At 41.6% G+C, this 23,664-nt stretch overlaps 1 protein-coding gene across 4 annotated transcripts in view; it reads right to left on the bottom strand.

The window, feature by feature from the left end:
* LOC149806585 (SOSS complex subunit C-like) overlaps nt 1-23,105 on the bottom strand; it is a 37,996-nt gene extending 14,891 nt beyond the window's left edge. The window contains exon 1 of one of the 4 annotated variants that reach the window (XM_089955120.1): nt 22,969-23,105. In XM_089955120.1, coding sequence (XP_089811246.1) covers nt 22,969-22,972 — 4 coding nt within the window. In that variant the 5' untranslated portion in view covers nt 22,973-23,105. Of the gene's footprint in view, nt 1-1,622; nt 2,676-4,586; nt 4,717-4,835; nt 4,977-22,968 lie in introns of those variants that run through there. The other 3 variants (XM_089955102.1, XM_089955094.1, XM_089955112.1) reach the window with 3 other exon arrangements.
* Between the last annotated feature and the right edge of the window lie 559 nt (nt 23,106-23,664).

Raw genomic sequence — 23,664 nt, 5'->3', positions numbered from 1 at the left:
GATACATTTTTAAATTGCACAATACTTTTGTAATGATATTTTTTAAAGTTTTCGACAAATAGAAAGTATCAAAGTACAATTATAACATTTCACTTCCATTGTCATTGGTTATGCAATTTTATATATATAAATGTACGCATGTATATATATATATATATATATATATATATATATATATATATATATATATATATATATAAACACACATACACAAACAGTTAAAGTTGCCCCTGAAAAATAAAATTACCAAAGACCTGAAGGCAAAACACTTTGAAATGGATTGTCTGGCTTGCCATCTATTTTTTTTTTTCCATCCAGCATGTACATCAGATTCGTATTTAACACCTCTTGGACTCAAAATAACTCAATGGTATCTCCATTAACACTTTCCTGACTTCAATAAACTCGTATATTTCATAACTGTAAAAATTACTGACACCCTCATTATCTATAGCCTGTATTTGTCAAATAAAACTGTCACCTGAAGATAACTATGGGAATCAGCCATTTTGTGTTTTCTAGGTAGCCCAGACTTTAAACACACATTTGTAAAACTTCCAAGATACAAGGTTCAAACTATAACAAAATGCTTGTTCAAAGACCCATTGTGCAAATTAAATTTAGTTTAAAACCAGTTATGCCAAGCATGATATACATTTTTGTAGCTTTCAAGTTCGACCAAAGCAGACCAGATACAAATCACAATAGAAACTTTGCATAAAAGTGATTGTGACACAAGTTAATAACTTCAACATACATGTGGAACACATCTGGAATGTCTCCTTTATGCTAAACATGCTGTTTGGACATGATAATAAACATGGAATCAGTTAGGAATGGGGAGGGGGGCAGATTACAAACCACGTTACTTTTGTGTTAATTTGTAGACGTTGATTGAGGTTTTTTTAATAGTCATTTTCATTTACAAAACTGATAGCATGTAACTGCAACAACTGCCTCAGATGCGCCTAGGATGCATTCTCATTTTAAACAATAACAATGCAAATGACAAATAATTATTAATGACTGCTGAAGATTAAAAACATTTGCATATGGTAAGTATCATATCTGTCGATTTCAACCTCTTGGATCAATGTGTATCGGTATAGCAAAAGTAGTGATGCATTGATATATAGATGAATCATTTCACCCCAACTATTTGATCATATCAGACTACAAAGTAAGACTGATTCAGCAATGCATCACTGGGGGAGGGGTAATCACTGATGTTAAATAAGCAAGCAGAAATAACTTCATTAAGATGAAAACAACATCAAGTCAATTATTTTCAGCAACTATTAATCTCCATGAATGAAATGTAGGCAATTTCTATTTATTTGTTTTAGCTCATAAAGGCTGGTTTTTGCTGCTGTAGGTAGAACCTATATAGGCACACATAATTGAGTGTTATATGGCATGATGGGAAATCTTACATTTTAACATGTGAGAGTATAAGATATATTTTTTACACATGAAATTATAGAATGACAAAAATATGTAAATCATTTCACCAATAAGTTTCTATATTACAAACGTAAGTAAATAATAAAATCTATTTTTTTAAAATCCAAAACATTCACCAACACTTTTAAATATGTGGGTGTAAAACTAAGGTTACTCACCAATAGCATTTGCATACATGCCAAGTCTCCATGACTGTCTGGCTGTCTTTTGATTTACAAACCCATCTTTTGATTGCCTGATTTGCAGCCAAAGCTCCCAGAAAAAAAAACATCAGCCAAACATTGGTATTTCCAGCTAAAACAACACTGGGCAATTATAGATTTTTCCAGCTAAAGCAACAATTGTTTATGACAATCATTATCCATCAATCAAGTTGTTATCGACCTAACAACCAATTAAACTGCAGTTTCTAGTACATTTTATTGTATACTTAAAGTTGCTGTACTCAATATTAAAATATTGAGTAACATGTCATTTATGACAGATTCAAGGCAACCTGACAAGTATAAAACAGTTTTTATCTATTGGGAAATTTAATAATTTTGGTACTATGTTGAAATGAATGCAAACGGATTCGAAGGAAAATATGCAACAAGAAAACAATATGTTTTCAAGTTCAACAACGCTTGGATCGATGAATTTAAATGTATGAAGCATAGTGGAAAGGGAGAAAGCTATTGTACAGCACAACTTGCAACACAAATTTTTTACATTTTTAGCGAGAGGACAAAATGGCCTTGAAAAGTATGCAGCACATTGCAACTCATCAGATAATGTGCCTAAAATGACATAAATGACAGCAAACCAGATGACATTTATTCAAGACAGCTCAGATGCTTTTTTGGGACTGTGATGTCCTTCTATGAGGTAGTTACAGCAAAGATTATAGCTAAGTTTCCATTTCATGACAGACCCTTGCTCACCCGAGTCCTGAGAATACAGATCCTGAGCACTCTTTCAGCATGTTGAGGAAGATTCAGGCGGACCACCGTTGAAACGTTTGTTGAAAAATGATCGTTGTTCATATCATATAAGATAAATGCAAAGTGAGACTGCTATTAAATAAGATCTTCATATGATTTGCTTATTGCTGCAAAAACAGTTTGTCTACAACACCAATGGACAGCACATGTTGAAAGAAAATAAGTTTGAGTATTTGATGTACCAGTAAGTCATAAGTTTAAGAAGCACAGAAAGTGATTCTTGAGAACCAGGGATCATCCTGGGCTTCGCCAATGTCGCAAATTGCGATTTTTTTTCCTTATTGGCGACAAAAATATCCCATCTGGCGATTTTTTTGGCGACATACTTTTTGGTTATTTAATTTGTAAATACAATCATGGATTTGGACTGGATAAATTAAAAGGCAGAACGAAAGGAAGCCACAAACTTGACTAAGCAATGCATTGGTATCAATCTGTTACACAAACAATCCTTTGTTCTTATTGACAACCCCATCTTTACAGAGCATTGTTACATCATAATCTGCTTATGCTGACATCTGGGCTGAGTACTGTATGCTGCGATACAGTCAATCATGCTACCGCACTATACCTACAACTGACCGACTTCTGAAGACGCGAATAGAACAGATACAATTAATTGAATGGCTAATCCTTCTGTTTTTTTTATACATATACCAATACAATAGTTTTGCTGAACCTTCATAGAAAACTGATAAGCTTTGAAGTACCGACAACTGTGTATAAATACAAAGCAAATGGAAACAATCTAAATCACAATTACATCTGTCGCCAGTGCAGCATTTTACTCATTGATCTTTTCCTTTTGCCATCAGTCCTGTGTTACGGCTGCAGAGACTTAAACTGCGCAACAAGAAATAGCAACAAAAAAAAAACAGTTTTGCATAATTAATAATAATTATTTATTTCTCAAAATACAGGAGTGAAAGAATCCCTAAGTTGGGTGTGAATTTATGCTTATATATACGGTCCAATATTGCCAGGTGTTGACTCGTGTAAGTTTCATTCGTGGGAATGGAGATCCTATTTTTCTTGTCGAGAAAATTTATACAGCATTCAGTGATCATTCTTGGGATTTAGGAAGCAATTCGCTACAAGCTTTGTGAAGCTAGCCATTGGGGGGGGGGGGGAGCTGCTGAGAGACTACTGGTGTCACCTGTCAGCACTGTACACCGTGAACGTGGATTCAGTAAGATGAACTTCATAAAAACTGACATCAGAAATAAGCTCTGCATCTCATCTCTCGAGAATTTAATGAGAATCAGCATGTACAGATGTGAAAAATTAGACTTTGAAACTGCATTCAACAAGTGGGCAGCCCAAAAATTGCGACGGATCTTCATGTAACACTTTGTAACATTTTGTTAATGCTTCTTGTAATTAAAGTATTAACTAATCCATCTTTTGTAATTTTCATTGCCTGTTACATTAATAGACTAAATTAACACTTGGAAAAATGTACACTACTTTTTTTGGCAACACTTTTTGAAAATTGGCGACAAAATATTGAGGTCGGCGATTTTTTTGGCGACAGCTTTTTAAAAGCCAGGACCATCCCTGAGAACATTCTTAAATTAAACATGTATGCTACAGGCTGTACATGGCAGCCTGTATGTTTGGTTAAGGAAGAATACGGAAAACCCTGAGAAGAACCACCAACCCCAAGAAAGCTATTGGTAAGCTTTCTCATATACCCATGTTGGCCAAGCCAAAACTCAAACCCAAGTGGACAGAGGCCACCAGTTATGAGAGAGAGAGAGAGAGAGAGAGAGAGAGAGAGAGAGAAGACTTTTTAGGACTAATGACCATAATGCATGGTGTAATGTCTAATGTGTTCAAGATGAACCTTACAAATAATGTGTAAAATCCAAACAGCTAATACTTGCTTCCTACATTGCAAGATATTGACCTAGTCCTACAATGTAAGACGTAGACCCTGATGTGGATGATTGGTAAGGGTAGACATCATCCACAGCTGCGTCTACGTATTATATTGTAGGACTAATCCTCGACCTTGATATGCATGCTAGCCCCCTCCACAATCATGCATGTCAAGGTGGATGTCTTGCACTGTAGAACAAATGTAACTCGAGAGAAGCAGTTTGAGAAAGAAAAAAGTCACATTCTTAACTAGCTTACGCTCCATATAGTTAGATCTGTGTGTCCCGCAATATGTTACTACCATACATGCATTTACATGTATGCTACAGGAAGTGCCACATTGCCCGAGTTACACAATCAGCTGACTGCGACGGAAATGACGACCTGAGGTCCATTTAAGGATTCACAATTCAATCGAAATGTGATTGATGGACACCGTAATACCGAGAATTTAAAATAAATTGTCATGCATTATTTAGTATGAGTTTTGAAAGCATGAACTAATACCTTGACCAGAATTAGGCACTTGAAAAGCCATTGATTGGACAAAAAAAACCGGGTAAATATTTCAAAAATGTCAACTGAAAGGATAAAAATGCTATCCAGTGAACACTTGTGGTCTACAACAAAGAACTTCATAACTTTCGCGCTAAGCACCAAATAATATTAGGGAACCAGTCTATAGTTAACTTGGCAGAAACATTTATCGAAATTCTGACGTGGAATAATAACATTCATATGGAAACGGTTCGGTAATTAGTATTACAGTAGTTGTTGTTAATACTTGTGCAGTGCTATATTCCTTCACCTCCGGTAGTAATAGAAATTTTAAGAACAGATACTGAGTGAATCATTTGGGTGGAAAAGTCCAGTACTGTCACCCAATCAGTGGACTTTTATGCTATTCACCCAGAACAAAAGAAGAAAAAAAAAATCGGTTTAATTTACGCATAAACCAGTTCACTAACTAAAGTTTATTAAGAATTTGAGCTACAAGGGGTGGGGGGGGAGAAAAAAGGACGGGCCGAGTTTTGGGAGGGAACCTTCAACAAGGCCCATTTTTGCAAAAATGTTGTTTTAGCCACGTGGTGTTGACTTATTAAAATATCCCAAGGCCAGTCCGAGGCTTGTATGATAGTGGAGGGGGGGGGGGGGGGGCAACATACAAGAACATACAAATGTATCTGACCTAAAATAAAAGTAGCAAAAGGAAGTTTCCGCGACCAGACTGAATGACGTTGGATATCTCTTAAATCTTGGGTAATTGTTATAAGTAGTAAATGGGGATACCCTAGCGTCAATGGGAATTAGCATTACAAAACCCCCTGGGACACTCTAGCGTCAATGGAAAATTAACATGGAGAAAAATCGTGGGACAATCTAGCGTCAAGGGAAATTAACATGGAGAAAAATCGTGGGACGGTTTAGCGTCAAAGGAATTTAAACAGGGTGGGACTTTATAGCGTCAAGGGAAATTGAACATGGGATTTTTTTTTTATAAATTTTTTTAAAAAAGGGGTAGGCAATTGAAAGGCTATCTCTTTTCGAGAAATATGGCTGGCCCTGAAAAGGGCCTTTGGGTTTTCTTCTTCTTCTGCTTCTAGTTTCTTCTTTTTCTCCACCAAGTTCTTATTTTATCTCCAACACTCTTTCTCTTCTTTTCTTTCTTTTTTTTCTCCTGCTCTTCTTTCTTCTTCTTCTTCTTCTCTTCCTCCTCTTCTTTCTTCCTCTTTTCATTTTCTTCTTCTTTTTCAATTTTTTCATTCCATGCTCTCATCCTTATCCTTTCCTCTTCATCCTCCTTCTCCTCCTTTATTTCTTTCAACAGATCACTGATGATTACCTTCATTTTTCGTAAATTGTTTATCTCCATCTTCACTCGATGGGGACTATAAGAATAGTGATCCTCGTTTAGGTTAACCAACATTTGCTCTATCATTCCTAAATTGTCGAGGACGTTTTGCAATTTTTCCATTTTGTCCATTTGGTTAGAAGCCATCTTCTTTTTTTATTCTTTGCAGAATGGTTTGAACGACGAATACTGTGGGTTCTTATACGAAAAGCGCGGACGTGAAGGAAAACATCCCCCCTACTTTTTCATTTCATATAATAAAACCCAAACTATACTCTCCACATACGCTAAGAAACAATAAACAAAATCCATAATCTACTATCCACACAATCGTACGTGAGCGCTTACAAAACCCTAACTATACCCTTCACATACGCTAAGAAACAATTAACAAAATCCATAATCTACTATCCACACAATCTTACGTGAGCGCTTACAAAACCCTAACTATACTCTCCACATACGCTAAGAAACAATAAACAAAATCCATAATCTAATATCCACACAATCGTACGTGAGCGCTTACAGAACCCTAACTATACTCTTCACATACGCTAAGAAACAATAAACAAAATCCATAATCTACTATCCACACAATCGTACGTGAGCGCTTACAAAACCCAAACTATACTCTCCACATACGCTAATAAGCAATAAACAAAATCCATAATCTACTATCCACACAATCGTACGTGAGCGCTTACAAAACCCTAACTATACTCTCCACATACGCTAAGAAACAATAAACAAAATCCATAACCTACTATCCACACAATCGTACGTGAGCGCTTACAGAACCCTAACTATACTCTTCACCTACGCTAAGAAACAATAAATAAACCCATAATCTACTATTCACACAAACATACCTTAGCTCTTACAAGCACCAACACACAAACACATACCCTCACACTATCTTAAAAAAGAGTTAGTGTTTATATTCACACTACTCTACCTACACATTGGCAAATTGATGGTTATTTCTTTTCTAGAGTATTGGGTAGCCCTGAAAAGGGCTGTTTTTTTGTTTGGAACTTCATGGACACCTGGTTAATGGTGGCACCTTCCAGGCCTGGCGCCGCATACACATCTTATCCCCCAGTTACTTTTTACCTTTTGGGGGGAGAGAGCAGAGGCAGGATATGTCGCTTCAGAATCCCAATTTTCGCTCTCTGGGATTCTGAAATTTCTTCTTCTTCTCTCCTTTTCCTCCTCCTCCTCTTCTTTGTATCTTCTCTCCTCCTCTTTGTATCTTCTTTCCTCTTCTTCTTTATATCTTCTCTCCTCCTCTTCTTTGTTTCTTCTTTCCTCCTCCTCTCTTATCCTTCCCTCCTCCACAATGGCTTCCGCGGCCAGTTCATTTAATATGCGCCTGGCATATTCCAGATGCACATGAAGTTCCAACAGTTTCTCCAGTCTCGTGTTCATTTTTGGTCTTGATCAATCAACAAGGGTAGCTGGACTGCCGAACGAGTTTCAATTTATAGTGAAAGCGCGGACGTGAACGAAAACATCCCCTAAAAACATAAAATTGATCTTACCTAGATCATAACCAAAAAAAAACAACAACGCGCGGACCTAAAAGAAACACTTACTCACTTTTTTATGCTACCCATCACTATTTTAAAATTTTTTTATAAATCACTTCAATAGACTATCCACATACGCAAAGCAATCCAATCTAACTCCTAATCTACACCTCAAACACCAAAAAAGACATCATTTTAATCTACTATCCATACCAACTTACTTAACCACTTACAAACACAAACACACAAACACATACCCTCACATTTTTTTAAAAAAGAGTTAGTGTTTATTTTCACACTACTCTACCTACACACATTGGCAAATGGATTGTTATTTCTTTTCTAGAGTATTGGGTAGCCCTGAAAAGGGCTGTTTTTTTTTTTGTTTGCTATGGCATTCTTTTTAGTTTCTAAGAATGCGATGTCCTCTGAGGATAGACTTTCTGGCAATAGGTCTGCTTCTTCGAAAAGAGAAGAAGAACTCTTTGGTGTCGATACGACAATCGACAAAGCCTCTGTCAGGTTCAGGTTGCTGCTGCTGCTGTTGTTGTTGTTGCTGCTGTTGCTGCTGTCTCTGAAGTCTGTACTTCTCTGTCCATTCTTCTTTTTCCCTGTTCATTTCTTCTCTGAAGAGCTCTTCTATCAGGTCTTCAGTGATTTTTAACATTCTCACATTCTCTATTTCTTCTGGCTTCGGTATCAGACTGTGTCTGACCCTATGCAAATTCACGTAGGCTTCGTTGAGTTTAGCTAGTTTGGAGCACATTTTCGTAGGAGGATGAGTCGACAATGGATGGTTAGACTGGAAACAACCCGGTTCTTAAAGTCAAAGCGCGGACGTGAAGGAAAACATCCCCCACACGGTTTTTTAGTCGCAACGTTTAGTGAGTGTCATGAGAGGGATAGTAAGAAATGAAAGAGCATCAATCCAACATTCTTATAGCTAAACAAAAGACAAAGGCATTTTTTTCAAAACACAACATTTTTTATTCAAAAATCACTTAACACTAAACAACAACAACTCTAACATTTTTTAACAATAATCCAACACTAAAAGTTTCTCCACTAGGTAAAGAGGGATAACAGAATTCCATGGTTTCTAGTAATCTAGGATGACTTCTCTCAAACTGTTGATTTCTATGGTATTATCGAATTCTGCATACAGGATGACGTTCACCGTTTCATCAGGGTCTCGGTCTTTAAACTGAATTTCCACACGAATCTGGCCGGATTTTATAGCGTGGAAATGTCCTTCGTCGCTGCCTTGGTCTGGAGTGAAATCGAAAGCCCACAAAGCGTAACCTCCTGCATAATCCTCGTACGTAATACCGTGACTGGTATTGGTTCCTAACTGTCCGGTGGCTTCGTACAGGGACAAGTACGATCTCAAGTAATTCTTCTTGGTAAAGTCAGGTTCGAAAGGTCGGGTACACAAGGTCTTGCCATCGCGACTGACTTCGATTTTGGACACGCCAAAGTGTTGAAAGTAGAAAGGATTTTTTCGGCAGCTCCGTTGAAGGCTGTATTCTCGACGATACCAACGATCAAACGTTTGGGTAACTGTCCTTGGAACAGATGATCTTCGATCATGGATCGCTGTCCCTTGGGAATGGTGAAGGTTTTCACTTCCACGCGTCGTATGGGATACTTGGCAGTCGTTCTGCTCAACGTCTGACTGATGTCGTTTCCCACTTTAGGTAACACTTCCACACGGCGTACGTAGAGTCTGGCTTCTAGGATTTTGGTTTTGTAACCGTCACTATCAGCCATCAAATGGAAAGCGGCACTGCTACGATTCAGTCTCAGGCGGACATCCACCCCGTTCAGCAAATACTTTTCTTGCAACCACATGTCCAAATACAAACGATCCATCAGTTCTAAACTTGTGTCGGCTCCTGTGATTCTCTTTCTTCGTTCTAGAAATCCATCATTGTTGTCTTTCTTTTCATCAGTTTCCAATATTTCAAACTTGGTAGGTTCGTCAGCTTCCCATACCACACAGGCATTGAGATGAGTGTTCTTGGCATCTATTCCGTACATCAAGAGATTTTCCAGGTAGGCACGATAAGGGTAAGTATCCATGCTGCTACTGACCAGTTTGTTATTCAAGTACAAGTCCACTCCACTGAACAAGGAATGCATGAAATTGTTGACGGGAGCTACTGCTTCATCGTCTATAGCACCTCCAGTCTTATCTAGAATTTTGACTTTCAGGTACAAGTAACTGCTATTCAGATCGATGTAATCTTCGGGCTGTCCTTTGATTTCAAACTCGATGGGAGCGGAATCGGTCAGTGAGGAGACGGGGTGAAATTCCACCCACTGGGATTCTTGCATCGTCATCATCGTGGGGGGCATGGCAAACAGATCCAGTTCCGTCTTGGAACAAGCGCAAGATTCTCGGTGCATCATTTTTTTGTCTCTTTTCTCAATAATCGAAAACGTCTAAGTCTCGAACGGTTCTTCTTTTCTTGGCCTTTCTAGCTTGAAGTCTGGTGAAAGGGTGTTTTCTTCGTCGTCTCTTTCTGCCTTGTCCTTGCTGAATGCCTGACTCGGTAGCGTGCAGGGCATTTATAGGTGTTTCTCGGTGACCCAAAATGTCTTTGCCCGTTTGCAGCAAGACATTTTTGCCTGCCCTCATGAAGGCTTCTTTAGGGTTTTGTTTGTCGATGATGACATTTTGGAGAAATTCTTTGCCTTGGGTCAGTGCCGCATCTTTCAAGGCGTGCAATCCGCGTGTCACCATCGGTTTCAACACCGGGGCCACCGAACGAAAGGCCGATTTTAACATATCTCCTAAACCGTGTCCTCGCTGTCGAGCAACCCCTCGGTACACTGGATACATGACTTACGAATCGTGAGAGAACCGTTTTCGAAAATGGAGTTTCACCGTGACTTTTCCTTTGGTGAATGGAATATTTTGTCCCAAATCTCCTTTTATAGTAATGTTGACCGTGTCCAAATACGACTTACTAACAGGCAAATAGTGAGGATGTACAAATTCGCGGTGGACGTGGTAAGTGTTTCCACCTTCCTCGTCAGTGTTCGTGGCAGAATCCACTTTGAAAGGAATGACACGCAGTAACGGTACGGAGGTGTGTCCCACCACGTTATACTCCACCACATCGGAGTACACAAACATCAAATTCAGTCCTTGGTTCAGTTCTACCGGGGCACGAAATAACTTGCTAAAAGACTCGTTGTCGTAAACGATGGGTAATTCGCTTTTCTTCATCATGCTCATTCTCAGGTTCATGTCTCCGCCCAACATGTCATATAATTCAGGACAAAATAAAATGGACAGGATTTTACTTCGTTCAAATTTCATCAAGAAGCGACGAGCTGTTTTGTGGTACTCCATGGTGACACTTTTGTTAACATGCTCCAAAGCTTTCATAAACACGGCATTAAACCTGGAGGCTATGGTGCTGACCAAATGTTGACCACTAAAATAATAGCCTGGGGAAATGAACAAGTGATAGGTGGTGTACTTTTGTGTACGGGTTTTCTTGTCATATTTGACATTGCTATCCATCCACTGTTGCAATTGTTCGTCATGAACTTCCACATCAAAAAAATTTTGATTGGGAAGGACATTGAGGACTTGGGTCGGGTGAATCATTTCTACTAAAGCCACTTCCCAATGGGCTTCGTGATCTAAGGGGATGGCTTGAGGTAACTTGGCCGTGTAACAGCACAACGTGTTGTTGGGAAACACCTCCATGGAACTGTCACTGGGTAAGGTTAAGTAAAATTGGTTTTCGTGGCTCATAATTCCAGAGTTCTGTGGCTGTCCGAGGGGTTAGTGGACGTCAGAGGCGTGTCTCCGCCCAAAATGGGGTTCTGGTTGTGGTTGGAGTGGTGACTGGCACTGGCACTGGACACAAGGTTCCCGTGGTTCCCGTTGGAGGTGAATTTCAGGGAGGGATTAGGAAGCAGGTAACCGATGCAACTGCTCAATAAAATGGTCCACAATTGTTTGTCTCCTTGTTGCAAACTCAAATTGGCGATGGCTGCCCCGATGACACAATACACCACGAAGATTTGGCAGAAAAAGACGATTTGCGTTTTAGGCACACGTTCTCCACACCACACCCACAAGGGTTGTTTTTGTAAATCTTGCACAGAAGAACTGGGTGAAGGAGGAGTGGTCGACGTAGCTGCGTCTGTGTGAAAAGGCATGATGGTTACTTCTTTTTATAGTCGATGACTTGCGAAGCGTCGATCCAAGAATCAAAACTGGGCGGATATCCTTTCCAACGTACTTTGACTTCTTTGACACGTCGTTTGCCCACTTTACGGGTTCTGCGTTCGAGAATGCTTTCGATGTCGTACACGTCGTCTTCTTTTTTGGTGACACGTTGTAACTCGGGCAAATAAAACGTTCCTTTGAGCACTTCTCCGTTCACGTCTTCCAATTTATAGACGGCAGGATGACGGCCATGCATTCGTCCAGTGACGCGAAACAGTTCGGTCGTCCAGTTAGGTAAGTAACCTTTGTCGAAAGTGCGTTTGGTTTTGCCAATGCGCACCCAATCTCCTACGGCCAACTCTCCACTTTTCTTGGGGACAGCCCTCGTCGGGGACGTACCAAACAGACGCTCAAACACCAACACTTCGTTGTCGGGAGTCACGTCTTGCGGGGCACGTCCGATGCTTCGATGGTAAGATTGGTTGTACGCTTGCACCAGGTGCGGTAAGATGTCGATGTACTTCAGAGTGTGGTGATGCGTAAAATATTTCCACATGCGTTCTTTCAAAGTGCGTTGAAAACGTTCCACGATGCTGGCTTTGGTTTCGGGATTCTCGGTGGTAAAAAAATGAATGTCACGTTTCTTTAATTCTTTTTGGAAAGCTTGGTTCAGAAATTCGGTGCCTTTGTCCGTTTGCCATCGAAGAGGGTGACGACCGCTTTGTTTCAACACCCGTTGCAGGGCTCGCACTAACTCGCTGCTCGATTTGGAAGTCAAGGGTACGACCCAGGCAAATTTGGAAAAGACGTCGATGACACAAAACAAATATTTGTAGCCACGATTGTAGCTGGCCAAATGAGAGACATCGGCTAAATCGGCTTGCCATTGATGATCGATGCCTTCCACTCGGGTGCGACTTCTGGCAAACTTGCGTCGAATGGGTTTGTGTAAAGTGTAGGTAGCTTGTTCTTGTAACCATCGTTGCACTTGAGGTAAACGGAGACTTTTCAGTCGCATTTTGGCAGCACGATACAATTTTTGAACTCCTGCGTAACCTGCAGGATGGGAGGGATCGTAGTAAATGCTGGCTAAGACTTTTTCCATTTTTTTCTGTTGGTTGGTGTGTTAATAAGGCACCCACTCTTGGAGGAGGCTACTCTTTTTCTCTTGGGGTATTTTCTTGGATTGCAATGCTTTGCGTGTGCGACCGGCAATAGGTGTTGAAGAGGAGGCGGATGTCTGAGCGGGGGATATCGGTTCTTGTTTCACTTCTGTCTTCACTTCTGTCTTCACTTTCTTTTTCTCTTGTGATGAAGAAGGGGTGGCCATCATCTTTTTAATCCATCCAATTCTCGAGGTAGGTGGTGTTGTTAACTTGCGTACTTTTTCTGGTGGAGTTTGAAACCCTTCTTCTTCTTTTTCTTTTCCTTTTTCTGTCTTGGTCACTGGTACTGGTGGTACTGGTACTGGTACTGGTGATGGTGCTGGACTTTTCATCAAGGTCTTAAAATCTTTCAGAGTGGGTAGAGCTGTTTCGTCTAAAGCTTTCTGGTGAAAGAGTTGCAGTCGTTACAAGAGTTGACCGTACTTTTGCGATTTTTCTGTTTCGGACAAATCTTGGCGATCCATCAAGGACAGCAATTCGTGTTGTAACTGGGACATCTCGCTCAAATTGAGATTGGGAGGTAAATGCGGGGTGTGTTGTTCTTGCCACCGATGGTATTCCATCCATCGTTTGTAAGGCACTAAAGCTAGTTTTCGTCCTTCCATGGGTTTGTCAGGGGTCGATTCTGAGATCTTGGAACTTCCGAGGCATTTTTATCTTGCTCCCACCAGTCCTCCCAACATGGTTCCCAAGACTCCTTTCAGTATGGGGCCTAACAAGAGAGGTAAAATACCTCCACGTTGCACTAACATCTTCTTTTTTGACGAATGGGAATTTTCTTTTGGACCATTTGGCGAAGAACGTGACGATGTTTGCCTAAGCATTGTTTCTGGTGTTTGGACAAAGGGATCGTGCCTTTCAAAACGTTCAAACAACATTCGCACACGGTATCGATGACCTCTTTGGAGGCCGTTTGAATGAGTTTTTTTCGTAGGGGTGGAGAAGCTTTGGACAGACAGATAACATGTCCCCATGTTTGGCTAAACGTGGTGGCAGTCCTTTCCTTTTCTTTCCTTGGGGTTTTCTGGAGGGTGACATCTTTGAGTCTTCAGGAGCACCAAAAAACACTGATACCCCGACTTGGTCACAGTCTTTTTTATACTGGAACGCGTCGCCACTGATTGTCTTGACGTCGTATTAGTTTGAGGACAGGCATGACACGTCGTGCAGGGGTACGTAACGGACTAAATCGAGCCAGTTCTTGCTTGGACAAATCCAGTAAACCTTGTAACATGCCCGATCTTTCTTGAACTTTGATTTTGGGAGAAGGTACTTTGTGAGCAGCAGCCACTGCCACTAAATTGGAAGGTCCTGCCACTGGGGAAGTTCTTTTGGGGGTCATCAACGGAGAAGTTCTTGGTGTGATCAACGTCTCCAAGTACTCTTCAGTTCTGGGTGTCATTAACGGAGAAGTGGACAAACGTGAGGCTGCCGGAGACGCAGTCACCGCAGTGGCAGGTCGTGGTTTGCGAGTGTAAGGTTGCGTCCTGGCCGAAGTTTCTCTCTTGCGACTAGTTTTCTGTGGACTTTTCTTTTTCTGGGGACTTTTTCTCTGTTTCTTTTTCTGGGGGCTTCTTTTCTTTTTCCGGGGTGGTGGTGTCTGGTCAGAGGAGGGCCCTGCCACTGGAGAAGTTCTCCTTGGGGACCTGGTCTTTTTCTTCTTGGGGCTTCGTTGGACTTTTGTCTTGGGGATAACTTTGGGGGCATTAGGATCCTATCTTAAGAGTGAGCGAATGATGATCCCTCCTAGAGTACCGTTCCCTCCAGGTTTCAAAATGATTTGTTTTTTGGTTTGAGTGTCGATGCGGGGATCGGCCAGTTGGACCAAAGCGACTTTGTTTCGATCAAAAAAGCGTTTGGTTTGATGAGGAATCTGAATGATTCCTTGGAGTAATTGACGTGCCGTCACCGTGAACCATCGTAAGACTTCTTTGAGACTAGCTTCTAAGACACGAGCTCGTGTTTGTGGATCTTTTTCTCGACTGATGCCATACAAGGCACGAATCAATTTGACGGGAAGATGCGACTGAAGGGACGTCATGTTCACACTGTGTGAGACAGACGAAAAAGGGTCTGAGGTTTTTATAGATTTTTTTTATGGGGAGTGAAATGAAGTCGAGGACGGAGACGTGTACAGGACAGGCCCTCCGTCTTGGCACCAGTGGTGAAACAAGTGGGTACGAAATCGCAAATCCTCGGGGGTCGTAGGTTTCAAATCGACGAGTAAATAGGCGTGTGGCGTTTGAGTGGCATCGTCGTACGCCTGAGTCAGCCAAGGCGTTCCTAACTGTTTGGCTAAGACTTGCACTTGCGATTTATCTCGAGGGCTTTTAAACAAGACCACGTAATGCGCATTGAGACTGATGGTGAGATGGGCTTTACTTTGTTGAAACAAATTTTGGGTGATGTAAACGACACTGGCATTACGGTGATGCCCTTTGCGTGTGAACCACAGTTTAATTTCTTCTTCGTCTTCTCCTAACATGTCGTCGAAAATGACCAAATGGGTTTGACGGGAGTCAGAGACGATGCCGTCGTCTTCTTTAGGAATGCCTTCCACAAACACGATGGAATCGCCTTGACTTTCTCGCAAGAGGCTGTACGCCGATTGCCACTCTTTGTAACACCACACGATTCGTTGAGGGGGTCGATCGATCAAATGATGTTTATGTTCGATCAAACGTTTGACGAATTCGGTTTTGCCTGAACCGCTAGGTCCAGCAATGAGCATGTTAAAGGGATGGCGAAGATACAAAGCCTCCCAACTGGCACGATCTAAGTGTTCGTCGATGACTTTGACAGTAGAGGAAGAGGGAGCAGAGACAGCAGAGGTAGCCATAGTGTGAGGAATGTCACTTGTGACACGAAAAACAAACAAGACAAGAGTTTATATACTTTTTTCAGAACACGTTTATTGAATGGTTTTTTCAAACATGAATACGAAAGACAAAAATACATAAAAGCCAAAGGCTTAAGTACAAGAATAAAAGGCACATGATAACCATGAACGTGGAATAAAAACAAGTGTCTGTACAACAGCCACATGTTTTGGGTAAAGTTCTAACCAGTTCTATAGTAGGGGGTAAGGTCACACAAGTGTCCTCCCGAAAGGGTCTTTCAGGCCTGTCCACGACATTCCCGTCCTGGGTGACGGGTTCTTCTGGCACCGTCACTAACACGGGTTGAAAAGTAACTTTTTTCCTTGAATAACTCTCGTGCATACTGGGCCACCTCTTGTGTCCACGCCTCAAAACCCTGGTCTCGGTGATGTCCAACATTTGACTCCTCACCAATCTGGTTTCTTCTTCGTCAACGACATGGTAAGTTACTTCAATGAACAATGAACTATCGATCTTGCCTAGGGTTCCTTTTCATATACAGACCAATACCGACGTGACCGTACGGCAACGTAAAGTGATTGGGAAGTCTCACTCGCTTCTGGTACACGATTTGATAGACTTTTTCTAGGGGTCGACTGACGATGTGGTGAGTGGGTAAACGTACAATCTTGTTCGGTTGATAAGTGGTCACTTTAAAGTTTCCATCCTCTCCCGATTGCAAGGCTTCTTTCAATACCCCAAAGTTGACCACTCGACTGGTACGATGATTCAGAGTCAGTCCTTTCACTTTGCACGTCGTGTGCACTTCTCCTTGTTTGTCACGGTATTCGTAGCCGTAATTTTTGGGACCACCACTGACGAAACTTAGAATCTTGTCGTCGGGATGCTCGTCTGTCCAGGCTCCTAAACGGTCTCCTTCGATGTCAGGGTGATGTTGACTCGGGTGATGGATGTAAATGCAACTGTCCGTGTCAAAGTACAGGACGCGTTCTTCTAACAGTTCTAAAGCTTCGTACAATTTTAAGCGAGCATGAGCTGTCACGTAAGCCGCGATGATGACATTTCCAAAAGGGTCGTCTTGTACAAAGTCCAGATCTTCTTCGTAATTGACCAAGATCAAATCCTCTCGAACGACGTCCACGTGTTTCATGTATTTGGTTTTGTCGTGAATCATCTGGAAGTAGCGGGAAGGTTCTGTCAAATATTCCGTCTTGGGTAAACACGGTCGTTGTGCCATTTTACCCCACAAGCAATTTAACATCACTTTGGCAAACGATCGCCTGCCTTCGTTTTTTTCGATGTGGTCTAAAGAGATGCCTTCTTGTTCGTAGTATTTCTCTTTAAATTGTATTTGGTCTTCGGGAGTGTGACACCAGGAAGGATAGCCGCTGGCTTCTTGTTTCAGTTTCAAAAAGGCATCCACGTAGTCGGAGAAAATGCCTTTCTGAGTAGGGTCACCCTTGTGGTACTGTTGTGTCTTGGGAAAGTGGCAAATTTCGTACACTTCTAACAGTTGGTATCCCATGTCCCGTTTCGGCACAAGTACGGCACAAGGGAAACATCAGTTTGCCTTGACAATGGTGAGGTAAGACGGGATGGTATAGGTTCGTGGGAGGCAAAACTTTACACTTGATCAAGCCTTCGTATTGTCGAATGTTTTTCAGGTCGATGTGTTCTGTCAGGAATTGCGGGTGCCCTACGGGAAAGCGACAATATTTGCACACGTAGGGATACATTGAACACACGTCCAAGTATTTGGTTTCTTCTCCTTTCTCTTCGTCGGCTTGGTACAGCAAACAGGTGGCATTGGTCCTTCCTCCGTACAAACTATCCCTCGGGTTCAACGGGTCCATGAACTGGTAACTTTCCACGAGGCGTTTAAACTCGGGATCGGTTTTCATACGGTGATCGTACTCGTGTTCCCTCATTTCCACCACTTGGTATCCTTGCTGTTCTAACTTTAGGCGCCGCTGACAAGTGTCCTGGTACAAGTCTTCCATGGTTCGTTGTAAGAACTGATTTTTAGTGCTACGGTCAGGGTAACAGACGGGACATCCGTGAAATAAGCAGCCGTTAAACTCGTACACGATCTTGGGGTTTTCTAAGTCTCAGCCATCGACCGAATACGTTCCGATGGTCTTTTCGCCTCCTCCGTTGCGGGCATGCTGAATCCATTTGTCTTCCTTGTCGCACAAGTAATGTAACCAGCGTAGGGCTTTGACCGAGTATTGACGCTTGACATAGTGGGTCGTTTGATGGCTGATGACAGCCACGGTGTTTTCAGGCATGAATCGTTGTCGGTACACTAAGGAACACGCTTTGGCAATGGTGCAAGCTTCTTTCAAAGGATCGACTCCTCCGTGTTCCATGAACAGTTCTCGAAATTTTCCACAGCAACGCCGTAAAATGTCCACGTCGGAACGACAATACTTTAGCATTTCTTCCTGAAAGTCGAAAGGGTCCGAGGCGTGAGCCTGGTACCAAGCGTAGAAAGCTTCTCGTTGTTCGGTACGCATGTTGTCGGGGTCGTAATAGTGAGCCTCAGGCAAATGGGGTAGAACGGCATGTTGATTGGCTTCCGTATTGAAAAAGTGTGCAAAGTACCCTTTAGTCATTTCTGTCATTCCAAACGTTTTAGGCATTCGACTCAAAGGCATGGCCAAATAGCTCATCGAATCTTTAAACTGCACTTGTCCCACTTGCATGAAAATGATTTTAGCTCCGTTCAAAGTGACTTTAGGACGCTCGGTGCCTTGTTCCGTATAGTACCTCAAAAGAAACTGTCCATCGTATCCGGAGAAATTGTGAGCCATCACCGTGGCATGACGATGACAATCTCCGTAACGTTCGATGTCCTCTTGGCTCCACGTCTTGTCGATGGGGTCTAAGACCCATCGGGCAAAATCGGCTAACGTGTTTGGTCCCCGAAAGATTTTTTCACGCCCTCCAGGAATCTTGCTGCAGTGAAGGCAATGACTGAAGATAGGTTCTTGAATGCACTTCTCGCACGCTCGATGAGCCACGCAGAAATTAGGAATGTGAATGCCGGTCTCTTGCATGCATTCGAAATCGAAAAAGATGAAATTGCCTTTCTTCTTGTGACCGTCCTCTTCCTCTGGTGGTTGTTGGTATTTTTGCACGTAACATTCGTGTTCCAGGTCCACGATGTGGTGACAAATGTGACATTTTTTCTTTCCTCGACATACGTGTGCCTTGGTACTATTGGTACGTATGCCTTGTCCACACGTAGGGCACAATCTCAGGAGTTGACAAGCACATTTCTTCTGTGAACCTTGTGTTTTCAAATGTTGCTGGTAACAGGTAGGGCTGACAAACGTGCGCAGACAAGTCGAACAAGGCACTGGTTCTTCGCTCAGACAGGGTGGAGAGGCCAAACATCCTGGGCATTTCCATCCACAAGACTTGTGTTGCTCTCGATTGTTATAACCATAATCACATTTCTCACAATAATAACCGTATCCCAGGAATCCAGTGATACTGGTAATGGTATCGAAATGTTCATCGTGATAATAGACATGAATGTATTTTCCGTCCTTAAAATCTTGGCCTCGAAACAACAGAGACCCACGCATTTCTTGAGGGTGCACTTTCAAGGTGTAGCGTGGAGCTAGGGCATCTTGCAATTTTTGCATCTCAGGAATGCCACAGGGTGTGTCTTTGGACAGGCCAGCTTGTTGCAACAGGAGTTCTGCTTCGTTTCGTTGTTTGGCTCGGTCCGATTGATAAATAGTTTTCCAGGCTCTTTTCCATTCTGTCGTGTCGTTCTTGTTGGCATAGGTTCGTCCCACCACGATGGCTCGAGCTAAACACATCTGGTCTTGAGGGTTGTTAATTCGGACGAGACTTGTTTTGGTGTTGCGAGGGTCGTCCACGAATAACATCTTTTTGCGTCCAGTCCCTTGAGGAGGAGAGACGTGGGCCATTTTCAGTGTGGCTTTACCATCGGTGATGTCAAACTGGTCATTAGATTGTTGTACGTGTTGAATCTTGTCCATGATTTTGGAAGGGGTTAGTTCTGCGGGTCTGCTAAACTCGATCCAAACAGGGGATTTCAAACCGTCGTGATCTATGGATAGTGTCAAGCGATCGTCTTCTTTGGCTTGACATTGTCGCTTGAGTGCGGTGAGCAAAGAATCCCACATCTCGGTGATAAACCCTTCTGCTTTCTCTAAGGGTACGTCGGACTTGAAATCTTTAAACTTCACCGTGTATTTGTAAGCCGTGGTTCTAAATTTTCTAGAGGAGCGCTTTTCCGTCTCTCGAATGGAATAGTACTTTTCAGGGTTGACTAAGGGTGGTGAACTTGGTTTAGATGGTTCTGATTCTGGTTCACTCATGTCCTCTTCAAAATCACTGGCATGAATTTGTGCCAAGATTTCAGCCCTGGTACGAGGCGATAGATCACGTTTCTGCCTCTTACTTTCTTCTTCTTCTTTCTTCTCGAATGAATAGGATCGTTTCATCTTGAGTGAAAAACGTCAAATGACTAAAGTTTAAACACCATAGACTAATTTATAGTCATGACAAACCAGCGTATATAAAAGGGTGTGTGTCTTGTCCTTTCACTATTCATTTCACTCTCAAGCCGAGCACAACGATGGAAGAGACTACCCAGATGGAACGTTTCGTCAGAGCTTTGCGAGGAGTCATTAGAAAATTCTCTTCAGACCAGACGACGGACTACTCTCCTTCCTTTCGAGATAAAAGTCAAGATACTTGCTATATCTGTCAGAAGAAAGGGCATTGGTCTTCAGAGTGTCCAGACCGTCAAAAAAGAAAAAAAAACAGGGGCTAAAAAAGACAAAAGTCAAGATACCTGTTATTATTGTAAAGAAAAAGGACATTGGTCTCCAGATTGCCCAAAAAAGAAACAAGAGGAGTCAGAAGAAAAGAAGGATTCTTCAGAAGAAGAGAGGGATTCTTCGGAAGAAGAGAGGGATTCTTCGAAAGAAGAGAGGGATTCTTCAGAGGAAGAAGAGGAAGAAAGAAGACAATTCTATTTAAAAGAGGCAAAGAAACGGGAGAAGAAAAGAAGAAGGGAAGAAAATGAGGAAAAAACGGTGAAGAAATTCAAAAAAAAAGAGAGACTAAACAAGGAGAAAGAAGAAGTCAATGAACTTTTAATTAAAGTGTTCGGTGGTGAATTGTGAATTGGATTGTAAAAAATGGAGAAAAGAATACATGAATGATATAAGGTAAGTGTCTTTGAGTTTTGATTTTAAAATAAGAAGCTACACTCACGCACTCATACACAGACACGTACTATAAGGGTAAAATGGGTGGGGTTTATTTTTGAATTATTGGCAAATTGAAATTGTATTTCTTTTCGAGAAATGTGGGTGGCCCTGAAAAGGGCTTTTTTTCTTTATGGTGTAGGAGTGAGTTTAACCAATCAACTTTAACTGCCTTAAGCCTTTGCCACGGCCAAGGCCTACTTCTGATGATTGGGTTGAAATCACTAAGGGTGGTACGATAGGCTTAGTCACAGGGTTGGCGTGTTTAGCTCGGGAAGGTCGTATTCTCTTCGGTCGTAATAAAGAAGTCTGATACATTTGTTTCAGACTTCTTAACTCCGCTAAAATGTCCAACAGTACCGTAGCCGTTTGATTTTCACCCTCTTGTTTCTTTGCTGCTACTTCTTCTTGCTGTTGTTGCTGTTGTTTTTTTCTTACCTCTTCTTGTTGCTGTTGCTGTTGCTGTAGGAGAAAAGCTTGTTCCGCTTCCTTTTGTTGTTGCATAAATTTCTCCAATTCTTCTTTCTGTCTCTGTCTAAAATTCTCCACTTGCGGTAATGAAGAACGAGACGAAGGTTCCGGAACAAATTCTTGCGAGGTAAGAAAATCCACAAAATCCCAATGTACCTCTTCTGAAAGTAAGTCCGGGTTCCCTTGGGCGGTCTCCCCTGCTGGTGCACCCCAATGGATCGTTTTCTGAATTTCCGTCATGTTGAATCACTGTTGCATAGATTGACTGCACACAAGCGCTAGCGAATCTATATAGACCAACTGACGTCACAGACTAATCTCTTCGGATTGGATGCGGGCTGACTGAATTTTGTAACGCGTGTTTGGATTGGTGAATGAACTCAATCCGTTTCAATCCTACCTCTACCTATAAATAAGCGCAGTTCAGTGCATTGATTCACTTGTTCTCGTCGCTTCAAGATGTGGACCGATGTGCAATCTTCTACGCTTGTGTCTTCCATGATGTTTAGGACGGACATGCTCATGTATGTCAGGTCCAAGTGGACTGTTGTTGATAGGACAGATACTAGTCAATGGATGAGGAGAGTTTACATAGAAAGACAAGGATGTCTCAAGAGGGTACTTGTGTATGGACTGGCAGTTAGAAGGAGTTTAAGAAGAAGAAGAAGAAGATTTGACAGATGCCATCTATGTTAATATTAATATTAACATAAACCCAAAGGCCCTTTTCAGGGCCAGCCATATTTCTCGAAAAGAGATAGCCTTTCAATTGCCTACCCCTTTTTTAAAAAAAGTTTTTTAAAAACAAATCCCATGTTCAATTTCCCTTGACGCTATAAAGTCCCACCCTGTTTAAATTCCTTTGACGCTAAACCGTCCCACGATTTTTCTCCATGTTAATTTCCCTTGACGCTAGATTGTCCCACGATTTTTCTCCATGTTAATTTTCCATTGACGCTAGAGTGTCCCAGGGGGTTTTGTAATGCTAATTCCCATTGACGCTAGGGTATCCCCATTTACTACTGTTATATTTTTCTTTCCGATTGCAATTGTTGGATCGATGAGTGCGAATGTTTAGAGATTCAGAGAATTTATCTGTTTCTATTGTGCGTGACCCCACCCCCACCCCCACCCTGGTGAATTGCTAAGTGCGAAACGAAATTTTAGAGATCCAGAGGGTTGTCCAGGCTTAATTTTAATTTATTAATTTACAATTAAACACGCCAACCCCCCAACCCCCCGTGAATCCCGGGCGCTTTAAAATGAACGCCCTTTGGGACTCAGGGAGGGTCAGGTAAGATGCACCTGCTTAGATTTTTACAAGTTTATAATTACCCATTTAAGTATATCTCGTCTTTTTTCGATGCGTCATGGCTAACACTGGCCATGTGATATCCACAGTATTCTCCACAATTCTTTTCACAAGGAATTACTGATCCGATGATCAACCGTCGACAGCCATTTTTTGCCAGATGCATGCTATATTATTGGATAAAGTCCAATTGAAGAACATACTTTTCTTGTATATAAGAATGACTAATTCTACTGCTGCAAAACAACTGCAAGAACGGTGTTTTAGTCAAAGCGGGAAAAAAACAGCTAGAAAATTGCACAATAAAAGTTACGGAATGAGAGAAGATTGTTATTAACCGCGAGTGAAATTGAAAGATTAACAAAAACAGAACTAAAGAAGAGCAGATACAAGTTTTTTTGAACGAGAAAGAAAAAGACTGTTAGCGATAGAAGTACATTACCAATTTCGACTTTGACAGAAGTAGTGAATAGGGATAGTATAGGGTCTATGGGACTTATCATTAAAAACACCCCTGGGACAATATAGGGTCTATGTAAATTTAACATGGAGAAAAATCGTGGGACAATATAGGGTCTATGGGAATTAACATGGCCAAAAACCCCTGGGACTGTATAGGGTCTATGTAAATTTAACATGGCCAAAAATCCCTGGGACTGTATAGGGTCTATGTAAAATTGAAACAGGGAGGGTCTCTATTTTTAAAAAAAATTTTTTAA

This window comes from Sinohyriopsis cumingii, chromosome 1, assembly GCF_028554795.1.
Source record: "Sinohyriopsis cumingii isolate HCF-2022 chromosome 1, ASM2855479v2, whole genome shotgun sequence".
Lineage (NCBI taxonomy): Eukaryota > Metazoa > Mollusca > Bivalvia > Unionida > Unionidae > Sinohyriopsis > Sinohyriopsis cumingii.
Note: the sequence above shows the minus strand (reverse complement) of the source record. Positions and strands in the feature narration are given on the sequence as shown.